We start from the raw sequence: 21,435 nt of genomic DNA on the forward strand, positions 1-21,435 counted from the left end.
ATATATATATATATATATATATATATATATATATATATATATATATATATATATATATATATATATATATATATATATGTATATATATATATATATATATATATATATATATATATATATATATATATATATACATATATATAAGGTATAATCAACACAAATGAGTCTTTAGCTTTAATTTAACTCTTGACATTTATGTAGTCCTCTTTAAAACTGCATGAGTCAGTCAGAGTGACTGCTCTCAGTTTGTTTCACTATATATACCATTGCTGCGTCTATGTTCATACCACTGCACTCATCCGGCCCTTATAAGGTCTTGCAGCACAGACCTGTCCCCTCATCCCTCTTGCATCCCATCCATACCCTCCCTCACGATTTCTGGTCTGGATTTCCTCTACTTGTCCCCCTTCCTCTCCCTGCTCCCTCATCTCGGTGTTATTTCTGGATAAACAAGTCAACTCAGACCCCAGAGTTCAGTCCCTCATTGTCTTTCTCTCCTCTCACCCTAAAGCCAAATCTGCATCAGCACTTTTCCTGCCTCACATCCGTGATGAATGTAAAAAAATAAAAAATAAAAAATATTAAGCTGCAGTCACCTGAAAGATCTCTGCTCGCTTTGAGAGTTGAAAAGGTGAAACTGATCAGAGGGCGTAATGTTGAATTCATAAACCTGTCTGCTACAGTAAGGAAGAGCAGGCGAGCAGTGAAGGACCAACGCAGACAGAGAGAGATTTTCCTTTTGATGCTGCTGTCAGACAAAGCTGTAATATGTCTTATTCAGACAGGAGAGGCACTGCTACATCACAGTCTTGGATGGCTCTCCGGCTTGTGCGTGTTCCAGGAGACTCCCACTTGGCCGCGCTCGGCTTGGACGAGTCTTGCATTTGGGAAGGAGGGGGATGGAATTTGGACGGGACGGGAGATGGGAAGAGGAGCGAGGGATCCAAAAATGTGCTGGACCGCTGTCCCTGTCACATCAAGCTCATGGCAGAGTTTCTCTATTGTGGCGATGCCAACTCTCCACCTGACAGCATGTCAGTGACTTAACCTGCACAGACAAAAACACAGTTTTCTCCATAGAGATGTCTGTGAGAACTCAGAATCCACTTCAAATTTAAATGTTAACAATTATATTCAGAGGGAGAAAATCAGGCACCAGAACAAATAAATTCACAGACAAAATTTCAATCTTCTCCAAAATGGCAATTCAATTTTAATTCAGTACTTATTCAATATTGTGAGGCAGTTAATAAGAACAATACTTTGATGTCATGTTAAATACATTTTTTGCCATATTTAACTAATTCAGCATGTTATTTTAGGTCAAAGTAGTTATTGAGGATACTTATTGTGTCCTTGACACACGTGCAGGGTTTTATTTTCAACCTTTGAAACCTTGGCTGCAGGTTTTCCCCTTTATTCATTTACTCATTTCCTATCTGATTAATGTGAATAAAGGTCACTAGCTGCACTAAAAAAAAAAAAAGAAAAGAAACTGAAACTGAAGTCTCTTTAATTTGTCACATCTCCGTAATAAAAAAAACTGCACATGGATTAAAGATTTAAATGTGGTTCCACCAGAAGGTTCTACGACTGACAGTTCAAATATTTATTTGATGCAATAATTGTGTTTCACACAATGCTTGGCTGAGATATTTAAAAGTTAAACTTTTGTTTCTATTTGATGAAAATAGTCGTGCTGTGGGCCATCTCATGCTCCCTGGAAAATAATGGAATTACCATAGCAACCAGCGACTCAGCATTTTGTGAGTCTCCAGTGCGGGCATTACTCGGCAGCTGCTTCTTTCTTGTATTAAATGACGTAAAATGACAGGATGCCTGAAATAAGTTAGTGGCAAGGCAGAAACAAAATCACATCACATCAACTTTTCTGCTACGTTTTATTCTCTTTCCAGACATTAGATACCGATTGTTTTGGATATATGCAAAGTATCATAAAAGTTTCATTGGTTTTACTGAATTGAAATGGCAACTGCTGAATAAAGACATTCGGAGAGAGACCTGAAGCTTAACAAGAGAGGGCAACAAATATGTCAGCTACTTTGGAAGTCACCTGAGAGGCAACGAAGCGCAACAAATCTGTCACATCGCTGTCTTTTGTCGACATTCGCAGTCGGAGTGACACGTATCAGGTGTCGTGTGTTTGTGTGTGCGTTGTGCAGGATTATAAAGGCGGCTGTAGAGGCTCCTGCCGCTCCTCACAGTTTCTCGCTGGCTCCCCAGGTGCAGTGGTGCAGGCCAGTGTGTGGGATTAGCTGGTATGCTCTGGCACTCTCCTCTCCTAATCCCTCTAATTTGTTAACAGGGCACAGAGGCAGCAACACACACAAACACACAGTAGTTTGTTTTGGATTGGCCTTGTTCTGACTGCAGGACTCGTTGCACGGCGTGAGGGACCGCGGATCTCTCCCCCTGCCTTCCTCTTCCTCTAATGAGCTAAATTCAATCTAATTTGGTTCTGATCTGTTCAGCTTTTCTTTCAAACCCACACCAATAAGACCCGTCTTTTCTTGCCAGGAATGCGTACAGACCTTGTTCAGTGATAATCCTTTGTTGGCTGGATAGCATGAGGAGAAGATGGGATGAAACTAAAGTTCAACACACACCACGGGTGGAAGAAGGACAGAGGAAAATTACACAGAAGTACAGAAAATTAGAAATAAAAACCAGCAGAGCTCATGTTGATTATCTTAAATCTGGTTAATTATGGTTGTACCAGAATGGCCTGCTGGATACAAACACTTCTTTGTTTCCACCACCTGTACATTTGAATTCAGGAGTTTAGCATCATTGCATTCAAATTATTTGACCAGACATTCAAATCCATATTTTTTCATACATTCACCCAGATTTTTGTCAATTAACATCCCTTTCAGAAAAGAAAAAAAATCTTCAAGCAAAACAGAATATTTGTAAATTATTAGAACATAAGATGTTTCTATGTTCAGACTGCTCATTCAGACAGTATTTATTTTATAATGTTGCATTTCTTTTAGGTGGGACATGACATAACTATATGAATACTCAATCTTCAAACATAGATTGCTAGAGAAAAAAAAAAGATTCTTCAAAGAACCTCGAAGATCAAATTCACTTATTGGTTCCCAATTTAAACCCCTTTCATTTTGAATACTTTGCATTATTATTATTATTATTTTTAGCTGAAAAACGTGGAAATCTGTTAGACGGCAGCTCGTTTTGCGGCTTGCAGTCTGACAGCAAGAGCCTAAAAACCAGAAGGACTTTGGGGTTTGCCTCTTGGTTTTTGGCCAACAGCATCTGCGGTGATCTGAGCTCGGAGATGACTCACATTTCCCACCGGAGCTTCAACAAGACTTCTGGCCGGCCGGCGCGACGCGCAGCAGATAAATTCGGCTGTTGGAGCAAAAGATCTTGATGAGATTTAATTAAAGCTGCTGCTGGTACTGTATGTGGTCTCGTAATGATTCTAGTTGTGAGCTATTAGAACCAATTTAAAGTGCGTGTCGGGCTGCACTCAAACCACTTCATTCAGAGCTAACAGACTATTTAAAGAATACTGGCAAGGCGGCGCCGAGTGAGCTCCGTTTTTTGAAATGATCTCAGAGACACATGAAATAAACACCTCCTAATTCCCCCACAAGCAGCAACTAGCTTTGGTGCTGCTAGGATGTGTGCTACTTGACATGACTGGAGAAAATGCTGCCATGTGCTGATTGTGATGGACAGCAATGCAGGGCGAGGAGTTAAGCAATGTAGGACAGGAGGACGAATCTGACCGGAACCCATTTGAATTTCTCATACCAGCTAATTTTTCTCAGTGTTTGGTTGGGTTTAATGTTCAAGCTTTAATGACCAAAAGTGCAAGACAATGAATCACATTAGATAAAAGTGATACATCAGCCTGCTGCAGGGATCTGGGTAATAACTGGACGCAATAATCCTACAGCGCTCCGCCGACACTCGCTGCCTTAATCGCACTCTTTGCAGCGATGCAGCCCTCCCCCCCCCCCTGTAATTGTACATATTTAACTCCCTCTCTCCCACTCTTCCTCCCTCCTTCATCTGTAATAGCTGTGATTTAATTTAGCTATTTAACCTGTAATTCCAGCAATATTTATTGAGGGCCGAGGGGGAGAAAATTGGACCATTAGCCGCCCCAGATGAATACACTGTGATGAAAATGAACGCCGCTAACTGCCAGTTGACCTCTGCACCTTTGCTTTTCTACTCTCTCTTCCTCCTTTTTTATTAGCAGCAGCAGCAGTAATTACAGCAAATTGAATCATAGTGAAAACTGGAATCAGTGTGTAATGAGAGTTTGATTCTGTGTGGAAAAAAAAAAAAAGGGAGGTGGAGTTTCACCTGAAGGAAAGATGGGAAGATCCAGGATGCAGAATTGGATTTGGGTAAATATTATGGTTACTTTTAACAATTTATAAGGGTTCAATAAACCATAGCACACACACACACACAAAATCTGTTCTTTACCAGATTCTAAACTCTTATAAATTATCCTCAAATGTACAAGAAAAACATGAAAGTATTCACCAAACAAAGAGGAACCAACAACAGAAACATAATGAGCAAAAAATGAATTATACTCCATGGTTCAGCAGCTCGTGGGGGCACCTTTAGCAGCCATAAATCTTGACTTGTTCTTTCCACAGTCGCTTCAAATGAACCAGTTTATACCAAGCTTTGAACAAATGGCCTCAAACTTAAACTTTGGTGTGCAGAGAACTTCACAAGGTGGCTAAATCACTGCAAGGTTTGCAAGTCATTCAAAAAAATATTTGGTCTTTAGCAGATCTTTGTTTTGCATTAGGTCCATCCTTTGTTTTTATAAGTTTCATTCATCCAAATCAGTTAAATCCAGATATGTTTTCATTCAATTAGATGAAGTTCTTCCGAGCTGAAGAGAGAAAAACTTTCTCTTTCATTTTCTCTAAACAAGCTGTATTTCTTCAGTTTTTATTTTAATTGTGCTGTCATGACGTTTACCATTCAACATTCTGACTCAAGCCTGTAGAGACGTTGTTTTTGTTTGACTTGTCTAAGCATTGCTCAGTCTAAATTTCAGTTGAATTTGCTGGGAACTAGCTGGAACATTTTCTGGTTTTCTCTCTGCAGAATTATGGTGATGATTCAAAGAGCCTGAAAATAAACTCATAATTATTTCCATATTGATGTGGAGAAATAGTTGCACCTTTACAATCAATGCTTATGTTATTCTACCTTGGCATCATGTTAGGACGCACCTCTGTCCTACTGACCAGTGAAGCAGCAAGTGTGGTCTTGATGTCTTTTTCATTCTGACCTCTATCGTTGTTGTCAGAGAAGAATATGCTCTGTGCTTTTTAAGAACTCTAAGATGGCCACAATATATATAAATTAAGAGACATTTATGAGCACTTTTAGTGCTCATACATTTCTCTGCTTATTTATGTAATTGCAACAATAATCCATCAATGCAAGCAATAGAAAACATTAGAGCTTTTTCTCCATTGTTGCCCTCTCTCTATCATAAAAGTCCTGTTTGAACACCATTAACTTGCGATAATTACAAAGCATATTTAAAGCAACATGTATGTTGACTTGATAACTGAGAGGTCTTTAGTTTAATGTTTTGTCCTATTTCAAGCTGACCATACAGCTCCATTCATATTGTGGAGAGTCACAAATATTTTTTTTTTTTTTTTTCTCACAGCTTTAGTCATGTGTAAATGCTTTGGAGTAGTTTGGAGACAAATTGACAATGACAGAAGAAGGAAAGAGGATATATACTGGACAAAAGGTGAAACTGAACAAAAACGGAAGAGATGAACTGTTAGAGCTCGGAGCAAAGTTCTCTGCAGGAAAATGATGAGATTACAAGCCAAAAACAAAGCTGCTGTGTTCATGTAGTTGCAAAAAGTCTATACATGCATCTGTTTATCTGCTTTGCTTCGTTTTTATTAGGTTTCATCAAATAGCTACTGGGTTAAATTGTGCTTCGGACACAATGATGTTCATTTTTTTTAATGACCTTTAATAATTTTATATTAGACAAAACTTTACAGATTTTAATGAGTGCCTAACAGACTCCAATCAGACTGAAGGAGTTGAAGAGCTGAAGATGATTCAGAGGTCACGTGTCCTCTCTCTGTATCTGAGAGGAAACCCCCGTTTTCTAAGGGTTTCCTACATCCGTCCAAATGACAAACACGTTGGATTTGAGACTCTAAATCGGCCTTAAGTTTGAATGTGTTTGGTTGTGCCAGCCTCTCAATTGTTAACGACTACAAGCCGCTTCCAGTAAACAGAATTATTCAGGTATGGTAAAGGGATAGAAGGAAGTGAAACATTTTAGATTTTAGATTTGACAAAACCATTGTTTGAAGTGACACTCTTTTCTAAAAAAAAATGGCTAGAGCAACCCCGTCTACTGAAGTACTATGGGGTAAGAAATTGGATTATTCTCAGATGGATTTATTGCACAACTTGAGGCAAAATTTTTGAGAATGCCAGGTGGGAAACACAACCAAGACATTTTCTATCTTTTTTTACTTGGATCATTTTTTATTGCTTCCATGCTGTCAATGAAAACTCATAAAATGCAAATGAATGTTTTTTCTTAAAAAAAAAAAGATAAAGAAAAAAAATATTTATTTTTTAAATTTTTTTACCGATCAGTTCTTCATTGAATTATTTAGTTTCATTCTGTGCATGAATATTAATTACAATAATCAACTGAATATCTGCTGATTCTTCTTCTGTTGTTTTATTCTACAAGTAGGCAGTACCCTACCCTACTAGTAAATTTCCAAATTTTATATTTTTTAAATGTTAAAAACAAATGTTCAAAACTGCATCATGTTTTATTTACTCTCATGCAACAATATATTTATTTTATGGAAATTAGAAATTAGTCACTGAACTATACACTTATGCTCATGTTTTCTAAAGAAACAAAGCTTTGAACATGTAAGACCATGCATTTCTAAAAGGATCGCTTATCTTTTTTATTCCTTAATTTAAAAAGAAACTATTATCTTAAATATTTTGACTTCAGAATATTTAATATAACCGTTTATTGTGTATCATCTTTATTCCATAGAAAATTTCCAACAGAATAGTTAGAAGCTTGAATATTTGACGTTACTCTCTGTCTTGGTAAAATCTTAATCACTTCCCTGCTTGCAGAGCATCAGAGTCTGATCTACTGTTTGTCACTAAATTCAGATGCATGCTAAAAGTTGGAATAAAATGTTTTGACTTCCAGGATGCTGCAAGCATAAGATGGTTTATCTCTCTGTGAATGTTCACCCTGTGAGCATTGAAGCCTTCTATAAAAAGATGTCAGTGAACTTGTGTAACCTTTACAGACATACTCAGTGTAAATACTCATACAGGAGATCATAATTCAAAGAGTTGGTGCGTTCGTGCGTGCGTGTGTGTGTGTGTGTGTGTGTGTGTGTGTGTGTGTGTGTGTGTGTGTGCGTGTGTGTACAATAACACTCAGAGAGGAGGGACGTATCCGTGCAGTGTTTTCTCCTTCACTCCATAAAGCATAGCGCTCAGCATTCGACCAAATAAAGTGATGAGCAGCTCCTTCGCTCTCCCTGCTTTTTCATATGGAAATAGAAAATAATGGGGTGATTAAATAGAGTCGTATATTAAAGTACAGCTGACATTAGAATTAGCATAATGTGCTCTCGCCTCAGGCTGCATACTTTATTTGCCATCTGCGTTAGACTCCCTTCCCCCGGGAGGGCGCTCTCTTTCCCTCTCTCTCTCCCTCGCACTCTGTCTCTCACACACACACGCTCACGCGCGCACACACACTTCCCCAAGACAAAAACCGTGGCCCTCTGCTTCCACTGTGACCGGAGACAAATAGCGTCTCGGTGCATTATTTCACTCTCCAAAACACACTCACACACACTCCTAAATGACTTCACTGATCAAATGAGAAGTTTGCAGAAAGATGGAGGCAGGGGCAGAGGGAGTGAATGTTTTTTTTTTTTTTTTTGGAGTGTTGATTCGACACTAAAACAGCTTGTGAGAAGCATGCAGACAAAAGCTGAGACATGGGGAGCTGTTATTTTCACTGTACAAGTGAGAGTGTGTGAGTGTGTGTGTGAACGTCCTGTCTGCTATAATTAAGTCAAAAGGCCTTACAGGACTGTAGAGGAGAACAGCTGTTCCACCTCCACGCTGCTCCTCCTTAATGCAAACACACTCACAGAGCGAGACAAATTCATGAATAATTCAGGTTTTATTTTTTTATTTTTATTACTAATATTATTGTAAAAAAATATCCTTTGTCTGTGTTTTTTTTTTGTATGTTTAGCTTACATTTAAATGTCTTAAATTTCATTGATTGCCAATTGGACACACAATTATATATTTTTTTTGCTATTTTTTTAAAATAAATAAATGTTCCTCGTAAAGTAAATGCATTTCAGCCTTCCTACCAGTGAGCCAACACACACACACACACACACACATGCGTGCAAACAAGGGCAACAATTAGAGCAGCATATGTTTTCCAAGCGATGTGAAATTAGTGCAGTAGGTCAAGAAAACAAGGTTTCATTAAATAAATACACAAGAATAAAAAAGCACAATTAGCATCATCTCTCTGGTTTTGGTGCGTGTGTCTGCGGCATCTTTAAGTCAGACAGAAAAACAAGTAGATTAATTTCTGTTAAAGAAAATAAAGATTGAGTATTCTGCTGAATTCTGGTTAGTTGCTTTTCATTTTAAATATCTGTCTGTGGCTGCATTTCCCCCTAAAATGTACTAAACGCTAAGGCTAAAAATAATTGCACTGTTGGAGTTACAGTACATATATCTGCAATAAGGGGAATCCCAGGTTGACTAAACTGAAGTGAAAGGAAAGATATTTCCCTCAGTGAGAGATTAAGCACTTCTTTAAACACATATCCGTTGTAGGCCGACTGAAAATTCACTTGTCAAAAGCGTGATAAGTACATCGAATTTCTGCGACGGCATGATGAGTAAAAAGGTCTTCCCAGCTACTGAGAGTATTACATAGAATATAAAGTATTTACCACATCTCATTGCCTTGAAAAGTTTACACACTGCAAATGAGCTCTTATTAATAAAAAATCTATTGTTAATGTTTCATGATGGGATAGAGTTACGTTTAGGGTTGATATCTCTGAGAATATTAACTATAAAATCTTTATTCTGTTTTTTTGTGTGTCTGCAGGTGGCAGAGATGAGCCCTCCAACTACATATGTACCACCTGTAAGCAGCCTTTCCCCAGCGCCTGGTTCCTGCTGCAGCACGCCCAGAACACTCACGGCATTCGCATCTATCTGGAATCCAACCCCTCCAGCACAGCCCTCACCCCTCGACTCACCATGCCGCCGCCCATGGGCAACGACTCCATCCCACAGTCCCCACTCACCAGCTTCCTGGGGGAAAACAATCCCTTCCACCTGCTGAGGATGACAGGGCCTTTACTCAGAGAACCACCCCCAGGCTTTGTGGAGAACCGTCTCCCCAACACCCCACCGTTTGTCAGCCCACCTCCCCGCCATCACCTGGACCCCCATCGGCTGGAACGCCTTAGCGCCGAGGAAATGGGCCTCATCTCACAGCACCCCAGTGCCTTTGAGAGGGTGATGCGGCTTACGCCGATGGCCATGGAGTCCCAGTCCATGGATTTTTCCCGGCGGTTACGTGAACTGGCAGGGAACACTAACAGCACTACGCCACCACTATCCCCCAGCAGGCCCAACCCTATGCATCGACTGCTAAACCCCAACCCCTTTCAACAAGGCCCTAAATCTCCCTTTCTGAGCACCCCTCCTTTGCCACCAATGCCCCCAAACAGCACCACCCCTCCCCAGACGCAGAACAAGATCAAGTCCTGTGAGTTTTGTGGTAAGACGTTCAAGTTCCAGAGCAACTTGGTGGTGCACCGGCGCAGCCATACTGGAGAAAAACCATACAAGTGCCAGCTGTGTGACCATGCCTGCTCTCAGGCGAGCAAGCTGAAACGCCACATGAAGACGCACATGCACAAGGCTGGATCCATGACGGGACGCTCAGACGATGGCCTTTCAACCACGAGCTCCCCAGAACCAGGCACCAGTGATATCACTGGGGAGGGGATTAAAAATCGTGACGGGGACTTCCAGGGGGAGGGTAATGAGGAAGAGGAGGAGGAAGAGGAAGAAGAGGAACTGGAGAATGAGAGTCGACCAGAATCAAACTTCAGCATGGAGTCTGAGTTCTACAGGAACAGGGAAAATGGTCCTAAGCCTCCTTCGGAAGAAAAGACATCTCTCTCCCTTGACAAAATGGTAGACGGTGGAGCGCTCAATTCCATTCAGCAGTATAATAATTTGATAGTTGACAATCGTAAAAGGATGCCCTTCTCCAAAAGGGGCTCTGATGGCCAGCGGGACACTGGGGACGAGGATTCTGTGGTTGGAGAGATGGATCACCACCAGCAGGAAGAGCGGACAACCATTAATGGCCGGAACTGTGGCTCCGGTGACTCTTTCTCAGGCTTGTTCCCTCGAAAGCCCACCCCCATCACCAGCCCTGCTCTCTCCAACTCCTCAAACAAGAGGATCAAGATTGAGAAGGACTTGGACATTCCCCAGGCACCACATATCCCTTCTGAGAATGTGTACTCCCAATGGCTGGTGGGCTATGCTGCTTCTCGCCACTTCATCAAAGACCCTTTCTTAGGCTTCACTGACTCCAGACAATCGCCCTTTGCCACCTCCTCAGAGCACTCATCAGAAAACGGCAGCCTGCGCTTCTCGACACCTCCAGGAGACTTGCTGGACGGCGGTCTATCCGGCCGCAGCGGCACCGCCAGCGGGGGCAGCACGCCTCATTTAGGTGGAGGCCCTGGTCCGGGTCGACCGAGCTCCAAGGACGGGAGGAGATGCGACACCTGTGAATACTGTGGCAAGGTGTTCAAGAACTGCAGCAACCTGACGGTGCACCGGCGAAGTCACACCGGGGAAAGGCCCTACAAGTGTGAGCTGTGCAACTATGCATGCGCCCAGAGCTCCAAGCTCACCCGCCACATGAAGACACACGGCCAGCTTGGTAAGGAGGTCTACCGCTGTGACATTTGCCAAATGCCCTTCAGTGTGTACAGCACTCTGGAGAAACACATGAAAAAGTGGCATGGAGAACATTTGATGACCAGTGAGGTCAAAATCGAACAAGCAGAGAGAGTCTAAAACACGTTTTCATGCTCTGCACCATTCTCCTTGGACTCTAAAAAAAAGACAACAAATTAAGGGGGTAGCTGGATACTTTTGTATTGATTTTAGTTTAACTTTGTGTTTTTGATTAAAAAACTGCCAACTGAGAAAAAAAAATGAGATCTTAACAACTGAAGCTGTCTAAACTGCCTCATTTGGCATTCATTTTTAAACAATCAGTCTGATGAGTTTTAAATATGTGGAGCCTTTAACTGTGCAATAATTTCTGTATTTATTGGATTTTGTATTTTGGCACGTGCAGGTACATTTTTCTTTCTTTTTACAGTTTTTTTTTTTTTTTTTTTTTTTTTAAGTTAGCATTTTTTTTTATCCCACATGACATCCTGAGAGTCTCTTAAGCAAGCCGAACAGAAAAAAAAACTAAAAAAAACATTGTAGGCTGTTTGTTTTTCGGACACGGCTTGTAGGAAATTGTACATTAAAATAATTATTTAGTATCTTGAAAAGAAGCAGAATTCAATCTTCAATTTCAGAGTCAACTGCGAATGCTAGAGTTAATTTATTTTGCGTGACGATGATATGCGGACAACAATCCTTTTTGGCATTGTAGCATGAAATGACTGTAAACCATTTCGATATAATTGGATATGTAGCACTGAGTGTCATAACAAATAGTAAATGTCAAACGAAAGAAGATCCCAAGATTCATAAACCCTTAACAACCTAACCAGCCTGAGGAAACAGGTTCTCGACATGACAGCTGCTGAATCCTACAACTCTACAACTTACTAGTTTCTGCTCTAGTTTTTACTACATTAAACACCTCTGCATTATATTTTTCACCAAGCCTCGTGATTTGTAGGAGTTATTAATAATTAGTAGTTGAGCATGAAGCCATGACGAGTCTGCACAGAGCGATACTTAGGACAGAGAAACAGAAAGAGCACATAGACGTCTCAGGGTAAAATATAACTGCTCAATTATTATTATTATTTTTTACCCGCTCGTTCTTATGCTGCCTTTCAAAGCATTTCGTCTACATCGTTTTATACATTTAATTTTTTTTGGCTAATGTAGTCAAATTTAATTTATTCTAAAAAGGGGTTAGGTATGTAAAGAAAATTGAGTAGATGTCTGTAATGAAATTATTTAAATCTGACAACATTGTACTAGAAGTTTCCAGAGCAACATTTTTACCAACATTAAAATGATTTAAATGTTCTCTATCACATTGGGATGTTTTGAATTTCCAATCCATTTGTTTGCTTTAAGCCATTCCAACGTCATAGCTGCACTTTTATTAAAAATAAATAAATCACATTTATTTCCAATGCTGACCGTTCTCAGAAACAAACCGGCACTTTATGATTTATCCATCCGATGCACACGAAGAAAACAGCTACGCGGGAAAAAGGGGTGTGGAGCTTGGGATCTCCTGATGCTGGAGTGCCACAATTGTTAGGCTTAGCTTTCCCAAAGCTGGCACTATAAAAATGTAATAACTGAATGATGGGAGTAATTAGAATATTAATTTATTCTGGACATTTTTTGTACTGCCATTCAATTTGACTTGAGTGTGCCTTGAATTGTGATCTTCCTATTTATTGTCTGAGACAAATGTAACGCTTTCCCTGAAGCATCAAATTTGAGCAAAGACAAATTTACTGTAAAGTGAAATCTGACACTCAAACAGATAAAAAAAAAAATAAATTAAAAAAAATCAGCAGAAAATTATGAGTTTAGGTTTAGCATTAGCAGATTACCCAGCACAATAATAATGTGTCTGCGTGTATAAATATGTATGCATATGTACATATAAATGCACAACCTTTATGAATATATATAGATCTATATCAAATTTCACAGACAAGGACACAAGTCTGTCCCAAAACCGGATCGTCAGGAAGTGAATAAAAACCCCACAAAAACTGGAGAAAAATCAGGAAAAACAGAAACTAGAACAGAATTTAGTGCACTCTGTCTTGAAGAAGTTTACAGTATTGATACAAGGGTTAAAATACATTTTTTGTGTATGTAAATCTCTTTTCCTTTTTTTAGTTTTGCTTCAAAATGTTTGATCTTTTTTTTCTTCATTGCTTCTCATTTTTCTTGACGGGTTTTGGTATATATATAAATATATATGAATATATATGACATTTTTCTGGTTTACTGTAAAAGTATAACAGTATTTGTAATATTGGAGAATGCTGGGGCATTTTACAGAACTATAAAAAAAATGCTGTTTCGTTTTTTATTTTTATTTTATTTTTTTTAATCTTTTATTTCACAGTCCAATTTAAATTGTGGGTCTCTGAAACTGTTTTTTGTCAATGTAACTGTAAAAGTCCTGAGTTTTAGTAGCTTTTCTTCTGGCTTGGGTGTAAAGAAATAAAAAAAAAATAAATAAATAAATGAGCGGAAAACAAGCCTGGGCTAAGACGAACTCGGTGATGGAAGTTTTTGGGAGGGTCGGTTCTGGTTTTCAGGAAGAATCACGGAGAATCCTGACCTGTATCTATTTTTATTCTTCTGGAATGGATTATTCTTCATGGATGGTTTGAATTACGTGTGTAGGCGCTTGCTGTCGTTCCTAAAGAGCTTGTCTTTTTTTTTTAACCTGTAGGCTGTGTGCATCCTTTGTGAATGAATAGGGGTGACTTTCTGACCAATCCGACTCATGGGCTGCCACGATCTGTTTGTCCAAACAGAACCTGATCAATTTGTACTGTTGTACTGAATCATGTTGTACAGAATGGGATCAAATAAAGGTTGTTAAACAGCCTTTTAGTGACAAAAACACACCTTGATGTTTTGGTTGTACATAGTTTTTTCTATGACTACTCTGTTTTCCTTTGGTTTGTCCTTTCTGTTTGTGATTTCTGACCGGCACTGGCAGTGGCCTGGATGTGGAAGGCTGGGGGTTCTCCATGTCAGTTTCCAGGCCTCAGCATGAGAACAGAGCACAAATACAAGATGTTACAAACGTCCATCTTGCTTGTCTGCCTCATTTTTTTAAAAATTCTTCAAGATGATTTGACAGAACATAGCAAGAATATTACATGTGCAAGGAAATATTTACCGCTGAACAACTGGGAGACGGAAACCACACCTGCCAGTGGAGGTGGGTGGGCTAGATTCAAAACATCTCTCTAAAGAGATGTCTTCATGCTGTAAATTCAAAATCAACTCCTCATATTTTCCATTTGATCAAATTGCCCATGAGATCTACATTTAAGGTTATCAGGCAATTCTCTCTCTTCTGTTTACATACAGATCTCAGATATTCCACAACAACAATTCTATTTATTGTTTCTGAAATGTCTTTGTAAACACCATCATTTCTAGAAATGTATTCATCCACATGAAAGCATCAAAAATATCTCAGAAAGCTGACCAAGTAATCCTGTGCTACAATTCCAGATTTCTTAGCTATTTACATTCATTTGAAAAAATTAAATACAGTAGAAGGAATATTTTTCACACTCTTACTTACTTATACTTATCCTGAACTGTGAGACATTGAAATTAAATTCCATACTTTTCCAGACTACATGGGAACTTTGTAATCTTTCCAGGCGCGTGTGTGTGTGGCATCCTAACCCCAAGTATGTGGAAAAATGGAACTGTCTTTTTCAGAAAGTTGTGTAAAGTCGATCAACACAGAAGCATAAGAGGTATCATTTTGCAGTCACCATGTGAATGCAAGACCAAAACTCTGAAAAAAAAAAAAAATCTTTTTACTCCAATCAGGATGCTTCCTGATTGGCTGCTTACAGAAAACAACATGCTAATTTGATTCTTACTTTTCACTTTTCCTATTTTATACTTATTTTACATGCAAACACAAATATTAAAGAAATTGAAGAAGATAATAAATGTGATGATGATTTTATGGTTTTGTAACATACAGTACGCCTCAAACTTTGTAAAATAACTGGGCAATCCAAAATATTTGCATGTCGTTTCTTTTTCTTAACTAAAAGTTAAGAGTCATGAAAAACAACAACTGCACAGCAAGACCATATCTTGGACAAATTAAATATATTGATGTCACAGCTTTTTTATGGTGCCTTTAAATTTGGAACTTATGAACATGAGGATTTGTGCAGAAAAATGTTACTGTAGTAAGTTTTAGGGAAGTCCATACAGAATATTATGGCACACCATTACATGCAGCGGCCTCTCTGTCAATGAAATGAATACAATTTGATGTGAAAGAGCACATTTTTTTAACAATTTATTGTGAATTTTGCACTGTAGCACAACATACTGTTTTACCACTACCAAAACCACAAGGATATGCAGCTAGGACACTTTCCATGTTTGCATTTAGAATTTTGCTTGGTGCAAAGGAATTATTAAATTAATTTAAACAAATTCAAATGTCACATTTGGTTACAGAGCAGCTTCAGGGAAAACCCTTGCAAATAATCTGTAACATGGAGTGGAATTCACTGAGTGGTTTGCTACTAAAGAAGCAAAACGTCAGCAATTCAATTTAGTCGCTAATAAACAGAAACCTCCTTTAGTTTGTTTATTTTTGTTTTAGCAGCCAAAGTCCATGATGAAGAGCTGGTAACTGAGAAGGGCTGAGGAAATACACATTAAAATGATAAGGAAATATCTCCTTGTATGCATGAATACATGCATGCATGAAGTCGCACGAGCTCACCAGCTGCAGTCAGGTAGAAAGACGCGTGTAGCACGTCATCCTGCAATTGTAAATAAATTCTTAGTAGAATACATAATCTGAAATCATAGCTCGTACAACCTACAGTTAACATGTCAGATTTCACTGTGATTGAAAGTGAATACTATAACATAAACACTTATTGGCCTACGGGTGAGCATAATCTCTCTAAAATAGCTAATAGTAGATTTGTAAGTCAGGATCATTTACTATGTTTCATTCCTTCCTGTATTCTGACTGAAATATATGCTTTAACCTCAAATAATTTCACCTGACACAGTCAACATTGACAAAAGCATATATTTTGTGTGTCCTAGTGTCCATTATCAAGACAGCGTGCCACCCAAAAGGTGGCAGTGCTGCTTGTTAAGATGTTGAACCTTACCTTGAACCTTATGTTCGATTCCTAAAAAGACCTAAAAACAGATGTGGATCTGATGTGAAAAAGCAGCACCATTGCTGTTCAGGCAAATTAGATGGGATCATTTACAATGTTCGTATCCCACAAAGCTCTGCAGCAGCATCACTTTGAATGGCAGCCATAGACAAAATGAAAATCTGCATAGCATCAGTGTAGTATCCGAGATAATGATTCCCCCTGAAATAAGGCCATTATTACTTTCATCACCTCCTTAAACATTTTCACATCTTTCCTTTTCACATTTTTCCTTTTCTGATTTAATTTCATCGTTCCATTTCCACACAGCAGAGAGAGAAGCAAAGAGAGAGAGAGAGAGAGAGAAGTGTAGGGGGGGATTCTGAAGCACAATTAGTCAAGGGAGGCATGAGTGTGGAGTCGGACAGACCCGGGCGAGTTGTGATTTGGCTTGAGTTTCAAGGCAAATGGGTAATTAAGGCTTTTCCCTGGCCGGCCCGCACTTTGAAGTCCCCTACAGGGGGGATTATCCCAGCCAAGAGAAAGACGGTAGAAGGGAAGTAATGAGACCCAGGAAGAGGGGGAGGAAATGAGCGAAGCAGGGAGTGAAGCCTCGATGAAGACGCAGATTAAAAAAAATCAAAAAAAGAATTTTCTGAAATGGCAGATTTCTGTTGCAAAGACAGGCAGACTCCAACCACACCAGGCATAAGACGTATAAGATATATTCATGGTAGAGATGGTGCAATTAAAGCTAACTGGTTAATTAGTACAAAATAATAGCTTAGACATCAGCATTATAGACATAGGAAACACCTAGTTTTGTTTTGTTTTACTTCATCATAAATTAGTAAATATAAATTAATTGTGAAGATTATGTCAGGGGAAAACAAAGTTTTATTTTTAAACTGAGAAGAACTTGGCTTTTATAACAGTGTTTTCTACAGATATTTTATTTCGTGAATTCAGCTTTTTGGGGGCGCAAATCAATATTGCAGTATGTACTTCATAAAAACTGGATTAAATGCATTGATTGTCAGAGCATCATAACCATTTCTATAAATAAAGTTTGTCCAGTTTCCTGCTCTGGCCTTTAAAACACTCCTAAAACACATATTTTAGGGAGTTCTCTGCTTCAGCGCACCCGATTTCAATTTATGGCTGATTAACAGAGTTTTGCTGAGCCGCAGTCATCTGAATCAGATGCATTAAAGCAGAGAAACATCTAAGCCATGCAGGGCAGTGTGCCTTGAGAACCAGGAGCCACTGCTGCAGAGCATTTAACTGTGTGCTAATAAAATGCCAACATGGAACATCAGTAATGATGCAGGTGTTGCTCTCCATCAATATAATAGTATATATGGAGAGTAAACAGTTTACCCCAGTGTCACAGTCTTCAGAAGCAAAACAAAGAGAACTCAGTTATCTTCTTCATGTTCATCTTCAAGACATGTCAGTAAGAAATGGGTGGAAATTATTTGCAAGTGTGAGGAAAACCTCATCTTCCTAAAAAGAATATAGTAGCACAAATTATAAATTTACCTCTGAATAAACCAAAAGCCTTCTGGAACCATATCCTTTAGTTTGATGAGATCAAAGTAGAGATGTTTGGCCACAAGGCAGAGCACAGTGATTGGAGAAACCAAAAACAGAATGTCAGTTCAAAAGCTTCATACCAACCGTCAAGCACGGCAGTAGAGGGTTGATGATGGGGGTTCGTTTTGCACTCGAGCCTAAACTCTTCTGCATATTGTCAATTTAGCTGAAACAAACACTCCTTGTCAAACGATTAGCTTACTATATTTACAAGAAAAGAGATGAAGCTTAGTAATAATTCAAACCTTTGTTCTGAGCTGTGCGTTTTGTGTTTAGACGCATCACTAAAAGAATGTAACTTAAAACGTCACCCTGTTGCGCTGCGATAGAGAGTCATTGTTGAACCTTTGATATCATTGTGTTTTCCGCAGCAAGTTCTGGGAAAACCTGTAATTTACTTTGATGTTTTTTATTGACTTTAATCAGTCAATAGAACTGAGTTGGACTTCAGGCTTGCCTTTCTGCCACTATCAGCCCCAAAACATGCTTTTATAGCCAAAGTGTGTGCACACGTGTGCATGTGTGTGTGTCTGTGTTGGGGAGGATTAACTCAGACAGACACCTCTGGTTATTCAGAGGGATGGAATTATTTCAAGACCCTGACTGGCTGTCAGCGCTCGCTGTGCCTCCTCCCCTATTCGTTTAAAAAAAAAAAAAAAAAAAACTTGAAATGACTTAAGCTGCTGGTCGTCAGTGCCAAAGCCACACTGTTGACAGGTACAGTAAGGTCTTAAGCCTTCCAGATCAACTCTACTATTCTCCCTGACAAAATCCACCCCTGGGGCTCCTTCACTACCAGAATCAAGTGGAAGGATTTGGAAGGAGACGGGGTTAGACTGGGAGGTACCGACTATTTAACTCACAGCCAATCAAGAAGGGCTCCATTGGCGCCATTCCCAATTATTTCCGTTATCGTTCACCAGTCTGGACACTGTCCTGTTGATTAAAATAGCTGTTTTAATTGCTCTTTCTAACACAGAAATTAGAAAATAAAATGTTCTCACCCACTTCCTCATTATCTAGTAAATAAATGAATAAAAAGTAGCTGGTTGTTGGTGAAATGCTCCAAACATGACGTGACGCCAGTGAGTCCTTTGTTTTGCATTCATTCTCCATATTGTCTGCAACTCAAAACGTCACATTGCTCATTTTGTGATGAATGCATCTTGGTGACAAAACACAAGCTATCGATTGATTCCATATCCTAATTATACAAACGTCACTATTGAGGTAAATCAAAGCCTCGCATCTGAAGCTTAATGTGAGGAGGATTTCTCGAGTCTGAGGTGTCTCGCGTGTTTTTTTTTATTCCCCGTTCTGAATGCAGGCGAGGTGACAAAGCAGGGCGAGTTCTTTAAAAGAGGCAGAGGAAGGAGGAGACAGAAGTGTGTTAGCGCTGGAAGTCCTGAAGGCGCCGCATAAGAGGTGTGCAGCATCTTTTTTGATATTCAGATTCGCCTGCCTACACACGGCATTATGACACATTTGGATGATCGCATTGTAGGATTAACGGGCCTGCCTTGTCATTTCCAACAACAATGCCACGATTTAGGGATGCTATTTCTCACAAGGCGCTCCGCATTAACGCTGGCCCAAAGATTTACATAAATCTTTGTCTTAAGATGAAAGCAGAGAGGGGCTTGAGACAATGAAGTTAAGCTTTGGAAATGAGAGGAGGAGACAAGGGAGAGCCGTTACCGGGCGTTGGTGGTGCAGGGATGAAGGGATGGGAGGGAGGGAGGGAGGGAGAGAGAGAGGAGGAAAGTTTTTGGATAAATCAACCGGTAGTCATGCTGATTCCAGGAAAGCAGCCTCCTCCCGTTTTCCCCTTCAGCGACCATGTGGTGGAAATAATTTAAAGAAAGAGAAAAAGAGCCAGAAATTAGCATTTCTGCAGTTGTGAGCAGGCTGGAAGGTTAGACAAATGGAAGGAGAGGTGATGAATGCATCTCTGAATTGAAAGGCCTTTTCTCCTGCACACGGCACAGAACGTGTGGCTTTCTAACCTCCATCACGCTCTCTCTGTCCTCTAATCTCCTGGCCTCCAGCAGTCATTGGGAAAAGTACCCCAGTTTGTGGCGCCTCTCCCCCCCTGCCCCTCTTTGATTGGATTCATCTTGGCTGATTGAGAATCTGCTTACATTAAAGCCAGAGAGAAGAGATAAGATCTGACAGATCTGACCACTGAAGGTAATTTTTATTTTTTTGTCTTTGAAACAGAGAAGTGAAAGAAACCCAGAAATGATAGGCCAGGAGAGACAGCGCTAGAGAGGTGAAGCATGATTGACACTATCAGCGTCATTATCACTTGGCTTCAGCTTTTACTTCACACACTGGCCATGATTACAAAGGAAACCTTTAAGAAAAAAAATAAAATCCAGGCGACAGCCAGCAGGTATGGTGAGTTTTAATGTTTTCCTGAAGCAATGAAAAGATATATCAGAATGTGTGTGCAAGAAGAAGAGCTGAACATGAACAGACCACTGAAGAAAGCAAAAAATAAATAAATAAATAAAAAATAGAAATAAAAATCATGTTACAAAATCCAAAATTCAATTTCAGCTTTGATTTGACTCTGCCAGGATAAAGTAGGCCAACAATATCATAGGAATCCTTCACAAAAGCCAGCAGGGCAGTCTCCATGACCAAAGGATGATAAATGAAGTTTAGTTCACCACTAGTTTACCACCGAGCTCAAACAAAAATCTGAAAGGTATGGTGTGTAATTTTATTCAATTTCTGTGACTAAATACTGTTTATAACCGTCTTTTGGTACATTTAAGACTTTATGTCCTCTGGAATGGCAGAAAAAACGAGCAACCGTTGCTCATTGTGTGCACGGAGCGGTGGAGGCAGAAGTGAGCCGGTGTCCTAACACTGCGGTGCAGCGGCAGAGTTTAGCGCTATATCCCGAACCCAACCTGTAATTCGGGCTGGGTCAGGCCAAAATCATGTGCTTGGTGGTCGGGTCGGGCTTCTGTGGTGTGTTTTCAAAAGGCCTACAACACATACAGTTAAAAGAAAACTAAACAAGATTGACGATATAAAGTTGTGTTCATTTACTTTTTATAGTCTAAACAGAGGAGCAGGTAGTTTTCCCAGATGAGGCACGCAGAAGTTAATTAGACTTTAACAAGTCGACTCAACTTTTATCATGTTGACCTTGACTTTAAAAAGTATAAAGCCATGCAACCAATATTTGCCACACACCCTGGTGGCAGTTCTTTATATTTCTCAAGTTCTCAGATCTGCAGGCGATTTCAGAGGCAGTAAGAGGCTCATCTCGGTCCTTAAAAAGAGACTGAGCTTCTTCCAGATGCACCACTGGAGAAACTTAAGCCCCACATCACCAGCAGATCGTCGCTACAGGAGGGATTTCTGTCCCAAGGTGGTGAAAGGTGAACACCAAAGCAAAGCATCTGCATGTAGAAGACACTGGGAAAACATTCAATGCCATAAAAGGACACTCGATCATGTCAAAGAATTGTAACATTACCAGCAGGAAGAATTATTTCATGTGGTTATGGTATGAAAAATATCCATATGTTATTCATATTTTTAAGAA

General features: G+C 39.6%; 1 protein-coding gene across 1 annotated transcript in view; it reads left to right on the forward strand.

Moving 5' to 3' along the window:
• Positions 1–14,195, forward strand: part of bcl11ba (BCL11 transcription factor B a) — a 46,847-nt gene extending 32,652 nt beyond the window's left edge. The window contains exon 3 of the mRNA XM_015044464.1: positions 9,221–14,195. Within this exon, the coding sequence (XP_014899950.1) occupies positions 9,221–11,223 (2,003 nt within the window). The 3' untranslated portion in view covers positions 11,224–14,195. The remainder of the gene's footprint in view (positions 1–9,220) is intronic.
• The last annotated feature ends 7,240 nt before the right edge of the window (positions 14,196–21,435 follow it).

This window comes from Poecilia latipinna, unplaced genomic scaffold, assembly GCF_001443285.1.
Source record: "Poecilia latipinna isolate Pla-1442-1.1 unplaced genomic scaffold, P_latipinna-1.0 Scaffold676, whole genome shotgun sequence".
NCBI classification, from domain to species: Eukaryota; Metazoa; Chordata; class Actinopteri; order Cyprinodontiformes; family Poeciliidae; genus Poecilia; species Poecilia latipinna.